At 47.6% G+C, this 20,266-nt stretch overlaps 1 protein-coding gene across 1 annotated transcript; it reads right to left on the reverse strand.

The window, feature by feature from the left end:
- Nucleotides 1–970: 970 nt before the first annotated feature.
- SLC16A5 (solute carrier family 16 (monocarboxylate transporter), member 5) lies at nucleotides 971–9,085 on the reverse strand. The gene is made up of 4 exons (XM_009879543.1): nucleotides 8,866–9,085; nucleotides 4,724–4,867; nucleotides 2,876–3,742; nucleotides 971–1,212 (listed from the first exon to the last, which is right to left on the reverse strand). The coding sequence occupies exons 1-4, from the start codon at nucleotides 9,083–9,085 to the stop codon at nucleotides 971–973; spliced, it is 1,473 nt and encodes a 490-aa protein (XP_009877845.1).
- Nucleotides 9,086–20,266: the final 11,181 nt, after the last annotated feature.

The raw sequence follows: 20,266 nt of genomic DNA on the forward strand, positions 1-20,266 counted from the left end.
GACTAAGACTAAAGAGCTGAATTCATTTACGCAAGGGGGACCTACAGTGGATTTGATTTTGGCCCTATATAAGCATACATACGCTTATTCTCAGGTCTAGTAACACCTTCCCTGTCTGCCCCCACCCCCCAAAAAACCAAAGGGTCCCAGTTAATGCTGGAAAGAAGTGTATTTACACAAGCCATTAATCCTATTTTATGATATATCAAGAAGCACTTGAGATATCACTAGTTATACAACGGAGGCACTCTGAGGTTTGTTTTTTTTTTTTCCATTTGGTGCTCTGGAGTTGAACCACTGAGGCTTTGAAAATGTCCTTGGCATGAAGAACTCATATGTGTACCACTTAGGAGAAAATATTTTATCTTACTAGAGACTTGGCTGAGTTCTGCAACCCATGCAGCAGCCTCCACATAATATTCAGAGATGTGGAAAATAACAACGTGCTTCCTGTGGAAAGTGTTTGTCTTGCTACCACCTATATGGGAAGCAGTCAGGAAAATTCATGTAAGTCTGCAACAAAAATGCATGTTCAGGTGGGGCAGTTACACTTCTTTGTGAAAGAACTACCATTGTGCATAGCCATTAATACGTATTGTCCAGTGCTACCAACTGAAATGTGTTTGTGAAATTCCGGTGACTTCTTAAAGGCACTGACTTAAACCAATTGAACTGACACAGCTTTTGTCTCTGGGCACTGGTTACCATGGCTGTTATCCCATGATTTGCTTTAGGAAAGCGCAGTTCTCTTTGTCCTTCAGCTGTTTGGCTGGCGCTGGGTTCTGGGCTCAGCCTGTGGTCTGGATTGCTCACGTGGAGTCTGACATGGCCTCACGGAGTGGAAGTGCAGGGCAGAAGGATGATGACAGCTGTGGAAAGCAGACACTTGTTTTCTCATCTGCCATCAGTGCTGGCCCTTGTGTAGCTTTGTACAGGCCACATAATTGTGTTCCTCTTTTTTTTCTTCTTTTCATATGCTTGTGATGTACACGACTGCTGGAGGGGATTGACTCTCAGACTCTGGTTCAGTTGGCATTTCATTGTATTGATATCCGGAGGGATTATCCAAAGGTACTTTTGAAGCCTCTTTCAATTTGTTTTTTTTCTCCAGAGCGAAGAAGCTGAGCCCCATGAATAGTGCAGCTGATATCAGGAAGAAACTGGAGTTGTAGAAGACATAGCGGAAATCAGTAGTTATGTCCACCAGGAGACCTGAAATAGAAGCCACAGCTTAGTAGAAGAGAAGATGCATACTAAAGGCAACTGGGTGTCATTTACAGAAATGTTAAACATAAATCATTCAGCAAACTGCCGTATACAATAGATAAGCGTTCATAGATAGTTAAGTTCTCTTCTCTGGATTCTAGGGGTCTTTTGTTTGTTTTTTTTTTGTTTTGTAGTCACCACCCAGGTGATGTTTCTGCTTCTGTATGAAGTATTTCTCAATACACAGAAAAATCAGGAAAGAAAGGAAATTCTAACTTTTCCCCAACCTGCTGATTCATTTTGTTTGCTCAGCAGAGGACCCCTGTGCCCCTGTCACTCACTGGATTTTGTAATGAGTGACGCTGTTACATTCCAGGTCAGAAAACAGAACAAATAAATAGAGAAATCTCTCAAAAATTGACATGTTAGGCGCTCTAAACTGAAAACTTATCTCTAATAGTGTGTAATCAAGGAGAGGAAAATTCACAGCACAGCAAGCATTATGACTAACATTAAGTGCCCTCAGTGTAAAACACTTAGAAGTGTGATACATCAAAAGAGTACTTTAATATTAGAGATGGAAAGGCGGTATTCAGGTCAAATATATGATACCTTCTCTATAGGCTGCTTATTTATATGGAAATACTGGAATAATGTTTGCTTGTATTCTTCAGTAAAGATTGCTGATATTTCTTTTCATAGTGCTCTTTTCTTTAGCAGATTTTTGGACTACAAATAGAAATGGAGCTGCTTTTACTGTACTTTGTTTTCCCACCTGCCACGCCTATCAGAGATGTCCAAGAAAAGACCTTTTTTGCACTTTGAGAAAAGTGACCAACACACTAATGGCAGGGAATACAATGAAATATGGTGCATGTTATCATCCTATTCTTAGACCAGACATTATTTTCCCGCTGAATGGCAGACAATTCATTGTCTGGAGAACTGAAGCCCGAATTGAGGATTCGTGCTTAGGTTCGCATTTCTTGCTTGTTAGTCTTTTGAATTTGCTGCTATACTGCAGGAGCAGGTGCACCTTAGGCAGGCCACTTAGTGGCATTTGGAGTAAACTGTGAAATCTGTGAATAATTTATTGGATTGAGGGTCATAACTAGCTCCTTTCTTGTCTCCAGAGAAAAATGAATACATTCTAGAACTCTGAAAGAAGAGCGAACAGAAGCTTTTACTATAAGGCTCTTGAATAATGTAGAGCTGGTAATAATTCTGATCACAGTTAATTTGTTCAATGGGATGTTTGCCATTCCTTGAGACTTTGTAGATAAAACAATGCAAACTAGCGAAGCAGTGAAATAGTTCATAGACAGCAAGATGCTAGCACAGTAATTCCTCTCTGTGTCTTGCCACTCACTGAAAAAAAGCTCTCATCACTCCCATGCCTATCAAAGCTCCTGCCAAGTGGGTAGCTTTTTCACTGACTGCTGTCGCTGCAGTGACGCTTGGGCAGCTGCAGAAATGACCCTCCTTCAGCTCTGAGAAGGGGCTCATCATTGCTTTCCGATTCTCCCTTTTATATTGCTCCCTTTGCATAACTCATCTGCTTGCATGGGTTTGGAAACTCCCTCACTTCTCCTCTTTTTGCTCCCAAACATTTGTCACCAGTGTCTAAACAATCGTTTTTCCCCCTGCCTGCTTGAATAGCTTCTCTCACCTGTGAGAGGGGGTCCGATGAGGAGTGTGACACTCTCCAGAACAGTGAAGAGCCCTAAAGCACTTGAGAACCTGTCCATCTCCACCACATCCATCAGCACCTGGAAGGTGAGCGCCCCAATGCCACTCATGGCTATACTGAGGATGACACAGTAGATGATGAGCACGCTGAACTCGGCTGAAATGACACAAATGAAATTGCTCAGCCCGCAGAGGAGTGCAGCCAGGCTGAACAGGTAGGTGCGTCTCCCTGTGAAGACTCTGTGTCCTGAGAGCAGCCCTGTCAAAGGGCGTATGAAAATGTTGATGAATCCGATAATGGAGATGAGGAGGGCTGCCCTGCGTTCCTCCACCCCGTTCTGGATGGCATAAGGCACAAGGTAGACGTGGGGTAATGCAAACCCCATCATCATCCAGGTTACTCCAATGGTGTAAATCTGGTAACCTTTGTTTTGACAGAAGATGTCAAAAGCCAGGTACTTCTGCAGCAGCTGGAAGCATGCAGTCCTTCTGGTTTGCTGCTGGAGCTCAGTGTGGGGAGAAGATGCTCCATTGGACAGTTGTGCCCCTTCTGCTTTTCTCCCTGGCTCCTCTGCTGGCTTGGGTGATTGTAGTGGTGACCCTGATGCAAGCTGAACTGGTCTCATGATGGCTCCACAAACACAACAGTTCAATAGTATTCCTCCGAAGATAAGAAAAGTGTTTCTCCAGCCCATCTCATCCAGCAAGTATTGAGAAAGCAGTGGCCACAGCGTGAAACCGAGGGAGACGCCAGTGGATGCCATGGCGTTGGCCAGGGTTCGCCACCGTACAAAGTAGTAGCCCAGCACAGTCACTCCTGCCTGGAAGCTGAAGCAAGATCCCAGACCTAAAGGCAGGAATGAAAGAGAAAATGCAGTGCATGATCCCTCTGCCTTGTCTTAAAGGGTGAAAAGACCCCAAATCCAGAGTGTACCCATAGATGACTTTATCTACTACTGAAGCATTTCCTCACCTGTCAGGCTGCACAACCCCCAGTGATTAATACTCAGAAACCCCACACAAGGGATGAAGAAGGATCTTGTGTGTGTACTAAGTTCCTTGTGTTCTTGGGTATACTAAAGATGACATTTGCTGCCATTCCTAAAATTATTATGGAATTGTTCATTAAAAGCTTGGTTTTTTATACTGCATGCAACAAACAGTGCGGCTTTCCTGACACTTTCATCAGGACTCGGAGAATTACTTGTTTTTCTCTCTATGCAGCAGACACAGCTTAGCTTGCAAGATCCAACAGGATTGGTCCCAAAGTAACCTGGCTGAAGAAATTAATTTCTCTGTGTTAGAAAGAAGCAAGAGTTGAACATCAGTCACATAGGAGAAATATTTGGAAAGGAAAAGTTCCCATCTGTTACTTCTGTTCAAAACCAACACGTTCTTTTGTTAGAAAAAAGTATCTCCGCTATTCCCCAGATCGGGAGTGGTGAAATACAATCTCAGGGAGCTTGGGAAGGACGTTGTCCCAACACATTACATTCCAAGATTGAAAAAACCCTCTCTTTAAAGACAAAAGGCTGAGAAGCTACTAATAAGAACAGACATCTTTGCTCTCCATTTCGCCCCCTGGAGACCTGTAGCTTTTTCCAGAGAGAAGCAGTTTCCAGTGAGGTTGGCTGGATTAGGTGTGTGTTAAAGGGATGTGAAGGGCAAGTCTAGTCGCTATATGATTCCTGCTGCGCTGTGGGGCTTTTGATTTATCTGTTTCACAGATGAATGGAAAAACGTGAGCACTTAAGTGGGACTCTCGCCATTTCCCATCTCTCAAGTCAAGCACAGCAGCTGGGTTTTCCTGCCGTTCTTTGGTACTTACCAGTGATGAAGCCAGCTGTTAAGTAAAGTTGGCTGATGGACTTGCAGAAGGAGCTGGAGACCATGCCCACTCCGCTGAGCAGGCCTCCCAGCATCACAGCAAACCTGCAGCCAAATCGCTTCACCAAGATGCTGCAGAGGGGCCCTGGCGGCAAAGATGCAGAAGGGATGCAGTTAGGGAGGAGGGAAATATTTTGTACCTGCTGGACGGCTGCAATTACCAAATTATTTAGTCTAGAGACCCTGAGAATTGTCCCAGCAGCATAATGTAATAGGGGAGCCAGGAACAGAAAATATGTCCCCTGATCTTCCCAAGTGCATGGTCAATTGTTGGCTGAAGGGAAGGCTCTTGTGATCTGCATTGGGTTTTGATCGTTAGGTAGGATTTCTAAGCTACCTTGTGATGGATTTTAGTTAAAACTCTTGGAAATTAAACGGAAGAAGGCACTTCTTGTGCCTTGAAGTGTAATTCTGTTCTGACATGATATAAATTCTGGAAATTATTTGAAAAAGCGGAGAACTTGTATTTCTACACCTCCGAGTAAGAGATGTTAAGCAGGGTGATATTTCTGCTTGCATATTTCCATTCTCATTTTGCTATGTTTTTCAAATATTCTGCCACAAAATCTCCTAAATTGCCCTTGGTGTCCTGCTACCTACGTGAAAAGCCTTGCAAGAGAAGGCAGATTGACTCTGAAATAGATCAAGAATGGGAGAAAAATAGATGTCATTGAGGAGGATTATTTGAAAACATCTGGAGAGGTATATTCATGTCTGCATGGGAATCAATCTAAGTTTCGGGCAGTAGCATCCAAGCTGCAGCTTGTGGAGTCTTGCAGCTGTCCTGCAAGTCATCTTCCCCAGGAAAATAATAAAATGTTATTGTCAGTACAGCTCTTCGCACATTCCTGTCCTGGCACACTTGGCAGGGGTGGGTAGGTTTAACTGTGTCCACTTCCAAGAGGACACCAGCCTAGGAGCAGACTGGGCACATCCCGGTTCCCACTCCCACACCTCCGGCACAAACAGCACAGAGGCGGGAGCAAGACCCAGGCGCTTCCGATGGGCAGAAACCTGGGTTTTATTGTGTATAGACATTGCTGGCAGGTTTTACTAGGAAAGAGTTATGTTATTTCATCAGAAAAAAAGAGATGAACAAATAGGCATGGAGGTGTGTGTTTAAGGTCAGTTAATTCTTTAATTTTCATAGACTTTTAATTACCAGTTTGTTAATGTCATTTAGCATCCTCCGTTTTGGGGTAGGAAAAGATTAGTTCAGCCTTGCAGACCATCAGTGGGAAACATACTTCTGTCTGCATGCTCTGGGAGAAGAGGATCTGAAGGTACAGTTTCTTTTCCTGTTCTTTTGAGGATCCTCAAGGTTTTCCAGGTTTTATTATTTTTTCCCCCTCTTCTGAACGCTTAAGGTTATATAAGCAAATGCAAAATGACTGTAAGCTTCAAAATTAGGGGTCAATCAGGGAAAAATACCCTGAGGCATATTTGTGACCTAAATCAATGTCTGGTTTGAAATAAAATCCACATAGTCAAGCAAACAGTGGAACATTATTAAAATTAGGACTGCAGCTGTCTGTATTTTGATCTGCTTGGGAGATTTTCACCTCAGACTTCAACTGGCCTTTGAAAAAGTGTTCAGCAAGCTGGTGACCGGATTATTTTTCCTCCTGCAGCTGAAGACATTAAGGATGGTACTGCTGAAGTCATAAATTAAACACTCCAAAATAATGAGATTGGCTCTAAAAATCTTAAGTTTTTTTCATTATTTGTTTCTGTTAACTTGCTTTCTAGGTTTCAAACATTATTTCTCGTGTGCCTGGGGCTTTTGTGCTTTCCTTCGCAAAAGATAATTCCAAAAAAATGCTGCATTTCTATGAGTGCAATCCAGAGAGTTACGTGAATATCTAGGAGCAGGAACCTGTAAAAGCCTGAACTCTTGGAATTCCCCTTTTGGCAACAGCCATAGGATCCTGAGGTCTCTCAAATGATTCTTATAACAAAATAATGGTTAATCTCTTTTACCTAGGAACATAGCATGGGTAATAAGATATGTCTGGCTTAATAAGTTATGAGCTATTGTTTGCACTGTGCCCTTCCCTGTTTCCTGCCACAGCTCTGCTGAGCTGAGGTTAGCTCTCCCACATGGGACCTTCTCACTGCACTGACCGCTCTGACGATGGGCTGCTTTTTCCATTCCCCTTCCAGTTTACTAATTTTTGCAATAAATATTTTTTCCCCTTCAGTTCCTCTGAATTGAAAAGAATAAAGGAGAAGAAAAGAGAGAAGCACCTTTAAGAGACACTGATGACACAGCAGAAGGCATTTTTGGAAAAGGTTTAAGTGCCAAGATGATGTAACTGGAGAAACTGCATCAAACAGAGCCTGGCCCACCGCAACGGAGGTCAGAAATTACAGTGAAAGCCCTACATGCTTGGCCTGAGAGGCAGTCTTTTATCTCTGGGTTTTGGGGTTTTTTTTTGTTTTTTCTTCCTGGTTTATGGTTGTGTTACTCATGCCTTATGCCACTGGGGGACAAGAACAAGCACTCCTCTGCTCTAACAGCCTGCAATAGGAGCCATAGCTGGCAAGCCAAGTAGCAACTCACTCATAATTCACTGGCCATGCCCTGACAAATTCTGTTAGTGAATACAATTAACATGGGGCTATTCTTTCCTTGTCTAATTTATAACTTTTGGATCTATTTATTGGCTGTCTTTATATTACCTTTTACTGTGGTTCCAGCCTCCTACAAAACAATTACTTCATTAAAGAAGATAATTGATATTTTCTTGCAGATACTGCCAGACTTGTCCTTTATGGACATGTTGGGACCGAGCTGCTTCTGAGACCATTTTCCAGAGCCAGCAGGTCCCATTTGTCTCCTTCCCACTAACTGCAGCAGGACCACAGGGGATGGAAAGCAACACAGGGAACACCCAGCACTTTCCCAATTCAAAGCCCGAAGGACATTGCTCTATTTCTGCTGACCTTCGGTGATAATTTCTCCCCTTATTGCTTCTCCTGAGATCTCTTTCCATCTGCACCTTGCAATTCTGGACTCAACTGCTCTTGCTAAGGTGCAAACTCCCTCTCCCATGTCAGGTGGCTGTCAGCCAAGTCCTGCACAGGAGAGACTGAACCTGCCACAGCCTTCACATTAGTATGACTCAGGGCTCTGCTTTTTTTTTTCATACTATAGTGTCACCTTTCACCAATATTGGTAGGGGGCAGGTATGAACTCAGGGAGCAGCTCAGATAACGTGGGTGTCACTGGATACTTTGCTTCTTTTGCCTGGTGAGGTTTGGGTAGTCTGTTTACCAAATGAGCACAGGAGTTGCATGTGGACGGATCAGGAGCAACACAAACCACTCATTGGGAAGTCCTCAAGCTGCTGGGGGTTTGTTTTTCTCTTCTATGCAGAAATATCCATTTGGGGACCCTGTCCTGTGTAGCCCCCACATTTTCTTTTGGGGGGAAAACCAGTGATTCACTCCACTCTGCAAAGCGCATCCCTCCTTTCACCCCCCTTCACCTGGAGGGTGCTGCCTGACCCACATTCTGCATTAATCCAGCTACGCTCACATCCACCCTGATGCCTGCTTGGGTGTGCACTCGATGCCACCGCCCAAGGAATTGCTTTTAATACTCTGCCTCAGCTAGCAGCCTGGAGGAGCTTGAGCCTTTTGGCATCTTTTCAGCCGTGAAGAATACAGTTGTCATGTGGTACTTGGAAGGAGATGTGCTCTTGTGGACAGAAGATGAATCAAGAAAGCATCCAAGCTCCAGCGCTACCTGCCAGCTTATTCAAAGAGCTGCTGTGGGAAATAATTAAGTTCTCACTGGTCTGGAGAACATGGGCTGAGAAAGGGATTCACCTTCTTTGACCAAAGGTCTTGGTTGTCTCTTAGAGTGGCAAAAGGGAGCTTGGTGTCTGTGGACACTTAGCTTTGGACTGTGTGATCAAAGTGGCTGGGAGATGCTGTGCGCTGCTGACCAGCCAGTCTGCTTGGACCTCCCCATCCCTTCCACCATCCTCCTTAATGAAGTAAAGTGCCCTTGTTATGGCCCCTCATCAGCAACATCAGCAGGAGGTGGTGGGGGCATTCCCTGCAGCCTCTACTTACCGCCTCCGTGCAGCACGGCCACCATGATGGATGGGAACCATGACGTCTCGCTATTGCTGGCCTGGAATTCATGCTGGAGGTCCGTGAAGAAGACACCGATGCAGGAGGGGAAGCCCAGTGTCAGCCCCTGCAGCAGCACTGCAGCGAGCAGGACCATCCATGCCCAACCCCCGTCCTGCGGCTTGGCAGCTTCATGTGCTGCTGCTCCTCCTCGGGACATCCTTTCTCCTCCTAAGCTAGTCTGCTGAGGAAGGGAGTGCAGCTACCATGTAACCTTCAGCCCAGCAAATGGACCTACAGAAAAGGGCTGGCGGTATTCCTGAGGCTCAGAGGCACCAGTGCATCCCACACCTTTTGCAGCTGACACTCTAGACTTCTTGCTCTGCATTTCTTCTAGCACCTCCCTTCCTTCTCGCTACAGGATCCTGGCAACAGATTGCTTGAGAAACAACTGCCTTCCCCTTTTATATTTCACAAGGCTGTGACCACAGCCAGGTACGGAGCAGGACCACACCTCCTCTGAGGTATGAATTGGCCTTACCTAGTTCCCGCCCTTATTTTCCCTTTCACCTGCTTTCATCATATGGAGTCCCCTTGCTGGCAATTGCTAAGGTCACTCAGTCCTGGTGCTGAGAAGTGAAGGCAAAACTCTGCAAATGCCAAGAAAAATAGAAACATATAAAGCGTGTGTGTTGCAGCAGAGCTCGGTGTGAACCTTTCAGAAAAACTGCACCTACCTACAAAGTGCTAGCAGTGAGAAAACATTCTTAAAGCTTTAATTAATTAGAATCCAACAATCACAGATAGCCTTTTGCTTTACCTCTGTTTAGATCTAGAGCTTCTGCTGAGAGACCCCAGTTTTGATTTCTTTGAGACCAGCAGCACGAAACCTGTATCAATAGCATTCCCCATCCTCTCCACATGAATAAACACACATAAAAAATCTTTGGCAGCTGGATGAGCTCAAAAGAAGTGCCCATAAAGTCACTGCAAAGTGCAATATTTATTTAGCGCTCAAATAGTGGGTTTTTTCCCTAAAACAATAGCTACATTTGAGTTTTGTGTGCAGCTTTAAAAGTTAATAATAGTTTAATTTTGCTCATCATTTCAAATACGCTATGGTGGCAGAAAGTTAGTTTCGTACCTCAGGCTGAGACCAGAATTGGTCAAACGAAGGGTAGCGGGCGCGTGGCTGCGTGCGCGGCGTGGGCGGCTCATCTCCTGTGTGCACAGCCTGGTCAGCTCATGGCCCACGGTTAGATACTTCTGCTTCAGTAGCGACTAAAAGCTTTCATGAAGTCTTTTGCAATATTAACCTAGGCATCACTTCTGTAAACAGGGCTCTTATGCTGGCTGGCTCCCAGCCAAAACAAAAAAAAGAGGCTGGGAATGGAGGGGGCCCGTGGGAAGGGGCTCTGAGATGCAAATCACGGTGGTGGTGCTCAGCACACTTTAATCCTTTGTCCAGTTTAGCTGGGCGCAGATAATGCAACTAATTCAAGTGCTTGTCTCTCTGGTGTGAATTAGCTGGATGACAGCCTAAAACCTCTCCCCGGCAACAGCAAACCTGAAAAAAAAAGGCAGAAGCACAGCTCATTTTCTGTTCCCAGCTGCCCTGTCCAACTCTTGAGTTTGTCCAGCAGAAGATTTCTGGCTCCCCTCACATCTCCGTGTGCGCCTGCTCACTGCGGAGGACTCTCCAGTGGGGCTGCAGCCCCAATGGCTTTCGTCCACCTTCTGCCCCTGGCTGCAGGACACCTTTTTCCCTGGGCAGCCCGACGCACACAGTCGCTGCAACGACCTTGGAGATGTGCTGCCAAGTGCCACATGGCCTCCTCGCTGCTTTCTGCCTGCATAAAGGTAAAGGAACAAGTTTGTTCCAGCGCTGGCTCAGCCGGCTGCGCCACACCAACCAACAGCGGTGCCGAAAAACCTTGGTTTAACCCTTCCCAGGGTAACTAGATAGGATGGACAGTGCAAACGTGGAAGGCTAACGCATGCTTTCATGCTCCTTTGGGCTTGATGTTCTCAGGCAGCCTGCTCCTGGTGTTGAGCCACTAACATGAGAGACCAGGGACATCTGTGAAACTCAGGCAGATTTTCACACACACACACGTGATCGTCTTGGGCTAGTAGCATTGGAATAGGATTGAAGTTCACAGCAATAGCCACACCTGGGTGCGTGCTGCAAACAGCGTGCTTTTGTTGGGGGCAGATGAACTGGTGCAAAGGTGCATCCCCGGACCAGCCCTTGCAATGTCTGGGGATGGATGGATGCCCTGGATGGGACAAGGGGGAGCATGCTGCCGGTTTCAGTCCTCCTTTACGGCTACTCTCTGCTAGTCACTGCCTGCCCTGATGAGCTTATTGTCTCTCGTTCAGGTCTGAATGTTTCTTGTTCTTCCAGTGACCCCCAAGACACCAGTATTCAAGCCTACTTGGATTCCCCTAGCTGTGCTGGAGCAGTCCTAGTAGTTGTTTATGGCAGCAGACCAGGAGTGCTTCCACAGTGCTTCTCCCTGCTTCTTCCATGCCTCAGTTTCCCTAGCTGTGATGGGGGACAGGCCGCTGCTGGGATGAGCGTTGCTGGCTGCTCCCTGCAAGGGCTGGCAGCCCTTTGGGCTGAGAAACACAAGGACGTTCATGTAGTTTACCTCCTGGGAAAAGGTTTATATTTAGCCTGCAAACGATGATGGTATCTATATATCATCCTCAGTAAGAGCTTGCAGCTGGTGGGTACCTCCATGGGGAGAAGAGCAGCCTGCTTCTCCCCTACAGCCGCTCAGGAGGGAGACCCAGCAGCAGGGTCCAGCAGGGAAGTCAGGAGTGTGGCTGGGATGGGGGGGGCAGACAGCGATGGGGCTTGGAAGGGTGTTCAAGGACTGGACGATACCTGCAGCTTGAGAGCAGGGATGGAAATGGAGAAGAAAGTTAGTTGTTCATGGTACGTTAGGTCTCCACACCCTGCTGCAGCATCATCCTCCTGCCACCGCAGCTCAGCCCCTGTGTGTGCTGGATATGAAGTGTATGAATGCGTAAAAGAGGCTGCATGCACAGAGTGTGGTGTTTACTGTAAACCAAGTGGGGTGGTAAATTGTTTTTTTGGGACACTGAGTGTCTGTTGGGGGTGGCAAAACCAGGCACTTCTCTTGGTCAGTACCTTTATAAGTGACTTTTTAAGTACCATTCCATCCCGAGATCTTGGTGTGCTTTGCTGTCCTCTCCCAGGGAGGTTATATTATATCCCAGCTGATTTTTCCAAGGTCACCCAGTAAGTTTACTGCAGAGAATCCAAATCTAGCTCCAATTAAAGTGTTGGCCCAAGTGGTGCAGCGTGGCCGAACGCTATGGGCTTCTGTCTGTGGGATGTCACTTTGTCAGCAGTCGCTCGCAGCCCTTAAGGGACAGACAGATGCCTGGGGCACGGTGGAGGTGGCTGCAGGTGCCTTGCTCTGTGCATATCCTTACCGGCACGTTACGGCTCTGTAAGTCAGTGCTGAGCTCAGGAGCCTCAGCAGCAGTTTGGGGGCAGACCGTGTGCCTGGAAACCGAAGTGCAAATGCCTCAGAGCTTGCAAATTGCTTTTGAGAAAGACTAGTTGAATTTGTTCCAGAGATCCAGATTAGCAAATCGTCTGACAGATGGAATCTTGCAGAGGAAGCGGGGTGGGTTTGTTTGTCACTGGGTTTTGGGTTTCTTTTAAAAAGCAAGGGAAACTAAGTGACATTTCAGATATGGGATTGCAGAGCAGTTCGGGGCAGGGAGCTATTCCAGCCCCAGGTTCAGTCCTGCTGTCCACAGCCCACTCCAGCAGGCTCCTGCCGGGGGCTGTGGGAGCACCCAAATGAAACTCCTGCTTTGATCTTTCCCTTGAACCCAGACAGACCCAGCAGAAACCGAGCTCTTCAAGCACCTGAAAACAGATTCCTGGCCTGAGAGTGCAGCAGGGACAGGATCTGAACAGCCCCAGCAAAACCCCTACGGATCAGCTCTGCCAGTGCGGAGAAAACAGGACTGTGCCAAGGATGGGGGAAGTGCTGGTTTATCATGAGTTTCCCAAGCAGTTCTTCATAGCATCAGTCCAACATCCTCCCCCTGCAAAGGGCATTGGGGTCCTGCCTGCACTAACAGGTCTTAATTAGGCTGACCAGCCTCATCTGGGCCTCCTCCCAGACCTTCTCCACCCAATTTGTTCCCTAGCTGCATTTAAGCCCAGCTCCTTGCCTAGATGAGTCTTTGATCTGTCTCACCACTGTTTTCTGCTCTCCTGGGTTGACTTTGGATCTGCCTGGCTGCTTGGTGCTCGTTGATCACCAGTAATGTGGGTGTAACACCAGGTGAGTAAATCCCACTTTTGGGACCAGGTTTAATGGCCATTAGCCAGTACCAGGGATAACGCTGCTTGGTATGGAGATGGGAAATAGGGGATGAGGAAGCAGCTGGCACCAGAGCGTGCACCGACAGCTCCCATCAGCATGCAGGAATCTGGCAAGATGTGGCTTGTCCCTGCTTTTTACCTTGGTGGCAAATCTCCGGCTGGTGGGTGATTGCAAATGGTTTACGTGTGAGCTGGCCCTTGTTCTCCTGACTCCCACTGTCCTCCCTGGTTGCTGCCTGTGGCTTTCCCGGAGTCTGTGCTTTGTGCAGTAGGTGGGCAGGTGGGTGCCAAGAAGGGCAGCTCTCTCCGAGGCAATGGAGATGGCTCTGGAGATGAGTTTGAGAAAGATGTGCTTGTATAAATTCATGCTGGAGGTGGCTTTGGAAGTGGCTCTGGCTCACGCTTTGTGATGCCCTGACTTGCCATGTTGCCCTGTGCTGCCCTAGGAGTGGGCAGAGATTGGGACTGATGCTGGCACAGGAGGGATGGAGGCCTTTGCTAGGAACCTGGCTGACATTATTGAGGCTATCTGGAAGCTGCTGGTGTCTTTCTTCCAGAAATTTCTTGCATTTGTGATGGTGAGGAGGGTGGTGTGTTCCCTGAAAAGCAGGGCTTTTGAAGAGATGGAGTTAACTTATTAGTTGCATGAAAAGTCTGGCCAGTAGATAAGGACATGGCACAGGGAGGAGACAACAGGCTGTATTGTAGCTGTGGGTGAGACTGCTGCAGCCCATCTCTTCCACGGATTGACATCTGGGGACCCTGAGTAGTAGCAAGGGTGATTTTCCATCTAACAGATCTTATCTATCAAACTCTGGATTGTCATTCACCTTGGCTTTTATTAATGAGGATTAGGGGAGTTAGTGGGGGAAGGATCAAGAGAAGTGATTCCCTGCTGTGTCCTTGGATGATGGGTGGAGAAGAGGCTGGGGGAGACCGAAAAAGCCAGAACTTTGTGGAGCATGGTTTTTAGGAAGCGAGCAGCTTTTTGGACTCCAGCTAGCCAAGAGAAGCAGCTTTGGCTGTGCTGCTCTCAGCAGATGCTCTGCCTCCCTGCTCCCCCCCAGCCAGGTCCTGCTCAGGTCTCTTGTCCAAGGACAGTTGCTCCAAGGAAGGTGCAGGTGATACCTAGAAGTCACAACAGGGCAGGAAAGGAGATCCAACAACTTGGCGTTGACACCTAGGCTCTTCCTGCCCATACCCGGGGGGATCACAATGTGGTTCCTGGAAAAGGAAAGACAGGAAGGAGGTCTTCATCCTGTTGGGAAGTGCAGGTCACTGTGTGCCTCAGTCATGTTGTCAGCAGTGTGGCACATTAAGGGCCTGGCTCTTTGCTTGGTTGCCCAAACAGTTTTCCTTGTTTTTAGCCGTTGTCATTTGAATTCATCAAAATCACTGGTGCATGTTTTCCTGCCTGTGCTAAAGGACCTGCTGCCCAGACTGCCCTGAGCTAAATCATGGGTGGAAGGTGCTCACCTTTCCCAAGGGTTTTCTTGGTGACGCAGAGGCCAGCTGAGCTCTCAGCTCACTGAGGATCTGTTTGAGACCCATGAAACTTGAGAACTCGTGCTTCAGACTGATGTTGGACTTGTAGCAGACTTGCATCTGCTGAAGTTTGGGGAACCCCTAGGAGGGATGAAGGCCTCTAATAGGAAATATTGCTAGAAGGTCAAATATCAGTACCTTTGTTCATCTGTTACACCACAATCTGAAGGCAATTGCTAGAAGATTGCAGCTCCTTCTTTACTGTGGTTTGGAGAAACCAATGTGATTATCCAGCCGTGGAAGGGAGAGGGTATATGGGAGTTATTTGCCCATATAAAAGTTGGGCTAAACCTTCAGTGACTGCCTCAAAACCAGATCTAGGTGGAAGGACATGGCTAAGGTCCTTGTTTCCCAAACAAGTTAGTAAACTGGGTTGAAAATATCTGCAGGCTTTCTGTCTGCAAATAGATCTGGCTTGATTACTTTGTTCCGGGTGAAGGTGGGTGGGTAAGTGACGAACTGACCTTCGTCTTTATGCGAGAGCCTGAGGCAGAGCAGAAGAGTGTACGTGTTGTGCAAGATGCACTCGTGGCTGTGGCCAGCACTCAGCGCCGCTGGGTTTTGCCCTCCCAGACGTGTGTGGCGAAGAGAAATGCAGCAGCAGTTCTCAGCTGCTTTTTGCTGGAGCCCTGGGCCAAGCAATTGGATGCTGACAGATGCCTCGACACTGCTAAACCCCTTTCCTATCTTTAATGTCAGTTTGGGTTTCTTTTTTGTCCACAGACATGAGCGGGCAGGCCAGAAAAACAAATGAATTGTGCTCCAGGCAAAACTGGCAGGGGCGAGCGGAGCTGCCAGCTGGGGTGACTAATGGGAGTTTTGCAGTGTTGTGGTGAGGTGAGCCCGAGCCCTGGGGAGCCAGGTGGCCCCCAACATGCTGTGGTGGCCAGAGTGGGCTCAGACCTGGCGGGAGCCTGAGCCTTTTCTTCCTGAGCAGGGATGTGGGATTGCTCGTTTTATGCCCTTTCCAATGCAGAAAAGGTTGATAAAGGGGTTTTAAAGTCCCTCTGCTGCAGCTCGGATGTGTGCGCTACGTATTGGCTTTACTCAGCGGCTATCGGAAAATCTCAGTGATGTTTTGTTAGTCATCTTCCTCCCGAGCACCTGGCAAAGCCACCTGGGGAATTTATTTCCCCCAGTTGCCTCTGGAGGGTAGGGGGGACCAAATCCCACCATGGGCAGGCACTAAGTTCCTTGGGTGTTCTTGTGCTGCTGTCCACCTCCTGCCTTGGTGGTGCCACAGCCCCAGGGACGGAGCCCCTCGCCCACAGGAGCTGCATGTCCCTGGGGAGGTGCCTCCACCAGGTATCCCACATCTTTTCAGGCAGCCGAGTTTGGAGGCAGCTTGGGCTGCTCTCACAAACCCAGCCAAGAGCCAGCACCTTAACCCTCTGCTGAAGCCAGTGCTGCTGCATTTGGAGCAGCCTGAGTTTTGGCAAGAGGGAGAGCTGAGCTTTGGGCTGGCCCTGGCAACAGCAGGACCTGCTAATAGGAGATGGTGTATTTATTCTGGGTAAGGTAACACATTCAGTGTTGGTGCCCATCCTGCACAACCACTCACTGCTTGATAACACTGGGGCATCACCTCCATTTTCTGCAGCAAGAAGCAAATAAATGATTCTTCAAAAGAGTTAAGTGGGTTGCACAGCCTTGGATGGGAAAGTGAGGGATAGTACAAAGGCCTGGTGGCTCTAGTTCACGGTTTCTGCAGAAACCTCCGAGTGACACTTGCGTCTTCTGCATGGTGATGTAGCATTGTGTGAGAGGAACTGCCTGTCTGGCAGACATGGAGCCAGTTAAAGGTCCTTTTCCAGCCTACGTGGCCTTATAGGACAGTCCCGAAGTGGGAGAGCAGGGAGGTTATGGCTGCAGGCCTGAAATGACGGCTGTAATTTGGATTTCTGCTGACAAGTCCTACCTTGTGAACATGAATGAATATGCATGTGGCGTCAGCAGTGCCGGCCCTGCAGTTTCCATCTCTGCCCAAGATGCTGCCAGCACTAGAGCATGGCTCCACTTCGGGCAAGTTCGCTGGCAGTCCAGACCTGCAGCCAGGTCTGGCACAGAGATATAGGGATGTGTCAAGGATATGGCTCAGCCATGGTTCCTGCCCGCTCCATGGAGGGAAAGCCTCCTTTTCTTCCACCGCATTGGCGTTAAACCCTCATTTGGGGATGTGCCAACCCCTTCCCTGCTCTGTTGCGTTGAGGTGGCGGATGGAGTGGAGTGGAGGCAGCGTGCCTGCGGGGCCGCCTTCAGAGCAGCTACAGCGGACAGCAGCTGCTTGTAGTCAAAAGTAAGACTAAATTAATCCAAATATTCCCATTCTTCACTTATGTCTTTGTTCTTCCTCCTTTCCCCTCTGCATTGGGACTGAATTGCCAATTTTATCCAACTTCCAGCATCACCAAAGCTTGAATATCTGGTTTGCCTCTTTGCCTCCCCACTGCTCATCCATCTGTTGGTACCTCTGCGTTTTGAGCATTTCTGAGTTGCAGTGCTCTGTAAACAGGAAAGAACCTAAATCTCGGCTAATCCTCTGGTCTTGCTAAAGACACAACCCCAGGGAAGGCTGGCAGCTTTCGGGGCGGAGGTAACAGAGCAACTATTTAAAACACCTTCCAGGGCTTCTGGGCTACTGCCCAGGGCAGTCTCTTGTCCAGCAGTCAGCTGCAAGCTCAGAACGCAAGGGAGGAAGCTCGTTTGAAGACACTCCACTTATTTTTCTCATGTTCATTCCATTTTTGTCGTGCTGATGGCAAGAACCTTGTCTCTTTGGTCTTGTGGGGGAAGCGGAGAGCTGTTTGCAAGCTTCTGCAGGTGTTCAGTGTGGGCCTTTTGTGGCAGAGGAAGGGGCAAAGCTGCCTGAAGGGATCACACCTTTCTGCCAGGTGTGCTGGCCCAGGGTCGAGTTGGGGTTTAGCAAATGAAAGCTGACAAAAATCCTCTTCCTTTCTTAGCTACTCACATTTAATGCCTGTATTAACATTCTACTTGCTCGTGTTGTCAATGGAAATGGTAAATGTTGAAGTTTAGAGTCTCTTGTATAGCAGAAAATTGGAAACATGCTTCAGTTTGCCTTTTTCTCTGATACTAACCTAGAAGGACTCCACAATCTAATTATATTTTTCTCTTGGCAAATCATTGTTATAAATGGAGGCAGAAGCAGGTACCCAATTTTCACGTTTCTTTCCCCATCACGCAGGGTTTGTGTGGTAGGGTGGCAAACAGATGCAGAGGAAGCAGCAGGCTGCAGACTTGGGTCAAACTTCTCAAACTCAGTTCAGAACCTTTATTGAAAAAAAAATAATTAATCACAGCATCTCAACTGTTATTCAAACACATTTAATAAACAAAGAGAAACAGTAGCAAAGGGCACTGACACGTGACAAACTGTACAAAACCTCTGGGTTTGCAGGCAAACCCGAGGGGAGGAGCCCGCGGTGCAGTTGCAGGACTGGGGAGCTGCTCCGTCCCACCGCCCTGCAGCGAACCATGCCCCCTTTGCCTCAGCCCACTCAGTCACCCCTGAGAAAAATTGATTTGTTTTTAAAAAAATGTGCGGAAACAAAGACACTTTAAGAAGTTATTTCCAGTCTTGCCATAATGGAACAATTTAGGCCACTGGGAAAGTTTAAAAAAAAAACCAAAGCGTTGTACTCTCCATTCCCAGGATTAATGCTTTAAAGTGAACCTCCCCAAGAGGCACGAGCACTCTTAGATATCCAGTAGATCTACCCCTGCTCACCTACCCTACTCACCACAACATGCTACCTTTTTTGAGTGAATGGGACAAATTTCATCATAATTCAGCGCTAGTTTCGATATAGTTGTGACTGAGTGAAAGGCAATGGAAGGAAAAGCCCTGTCTTGAGCACAGAAGGGATGCAGCTGGTGCATAATGCTGAGCCCAGCCGTGGTCTCAGGGTGACGGTGACCTAGCACAGTCAGGAAAGGAGAAATCCTCCACTGGGAATGTACCTGCTCTGGATGGACTGCATGCCTGGTCCTAAATATCACCCAAGAACTCGAGCGTCCAGTACCAATGATTGGTTTTCTACCATAAACTTGTTCTGTTGAACTTTAAGACCCTGCAATTGAACCCAAAGAGTCTTCAGTCCCCTGGCACGTCCTCGCTGCAGAGAGCAGTGCGGAGGGGAACACCACGATGTGACTTTGATAGTCGTTCCTGTGCATGTGAGTTAAACAGCTGCTCTGCTCAACTGGCAACGACAATTCGTCGGCCCTCTGTGGCTCAGAGGGGAGAGTGACGGCGCAACTCTTGCATCACGTAGTCCTCCGGTGGGCTTCACCGCGTATGGCATTTTTGGCGATACGAAAAAGCAACGAGGTATTGTTCTTATCTATTTGAGCTGTACTGGACAGGAAGTTTCCCTTTGCAACTAGAGTTGCTTTGAGCTCCATGGTTTGAACAGCAAGGTGGTCAGCTGGCACTGACGTGACAAAAGCAGCTCAACCAGTTCCTGTTGCCTTTAGTTTGATATTTCTTGACCAGTTCCCAGAAATTCCCTCCTCTGAGGAAGGGAAAGATGACAGATGAGTGTTAAAGGGCTTTTTAGGCTGCTAACTTGCATACATGCGCTTGATTTCTTAGCTGTGAGCACAGACAGACAATGACTGAGGCTACACGATACCGACAGAGGAGAGATATCTATACACATCACAGTGTTATTTAGGCCCAGCCAAGGCGTACGGTCTAATCACACCAATACCATCTCACCACATTATAAACAGGGAAGATGGTGGGAAGAAGAGGAGCTGGGTTCTTCAGCGTGATGGCAAGCCAGCTGCGTTTCAACAGCCTGTAACTGACACAACGTGAATTCAAAGACATTTGGCACAGTCCGTTGTTACCAGGATTAAACTAGCACAGATAATTAACCAGTCATTCTCGAGAATGAGGCAAAGCCTCCACCAGAGGAGGTGTGTTGGCAAAGCAGGATGGGAGAGGACAGGCAAGAGTACGTACAGAAGGAGTGAAAAGAGGCAGAGTGCAGCAGTGTCACCTGGGGTCTTTGCTGCGTGTCTTCTTTGCTGAACCAGTTGTTGGACCGTTGGTAAGGTTCTGCTGCTGCAAAGCCCCATCAGCAACAAGTGATAAGATGGGAAACTTGCCTAATTCTATCTCAAAACTTTAAGGAGACCACAGGTAGCTGAAGTCCTCCAGAAAGGAGCCCAACTCCTCAGTCCAGGTGAGGAATTTTCTGATACCTTATTGAGAAGCATCTGCTCTGAGCTTGTCAATGTCTCTGAATTCCAGCATCTGTGAAGCTTTGTGTTTAATGTCAGTTTGAGACTTCACTCAAAAAGACCAAAGTGCCTGGACACTTGGGCTACAAAGAACAAAGCCAGGATGAAAGGGAGAAAACATGCAGCAAATTCCTAAGAAATTCCATTTACCAGACTAGGAGGGACATGCCCTTGGTTAGGGATGGCACAGATTAACAGAGGGGAACC

Source organism: Charadrius vociferus, unplaced genomic scaffold (assembly GCF_000708025.1).
Source record: "Charadrius vociferus isolate BGI_N301 unplaced genomic scaffold, ASM70802v2 scaffold260, whole genome shotgun sequence".
NCBI classification, from domain to species: Eukaryota; Metazoa; Chordata; class Aves; order Charadriiformes; family Charadriidae; genus Charadrius; species Charadrius vociferus.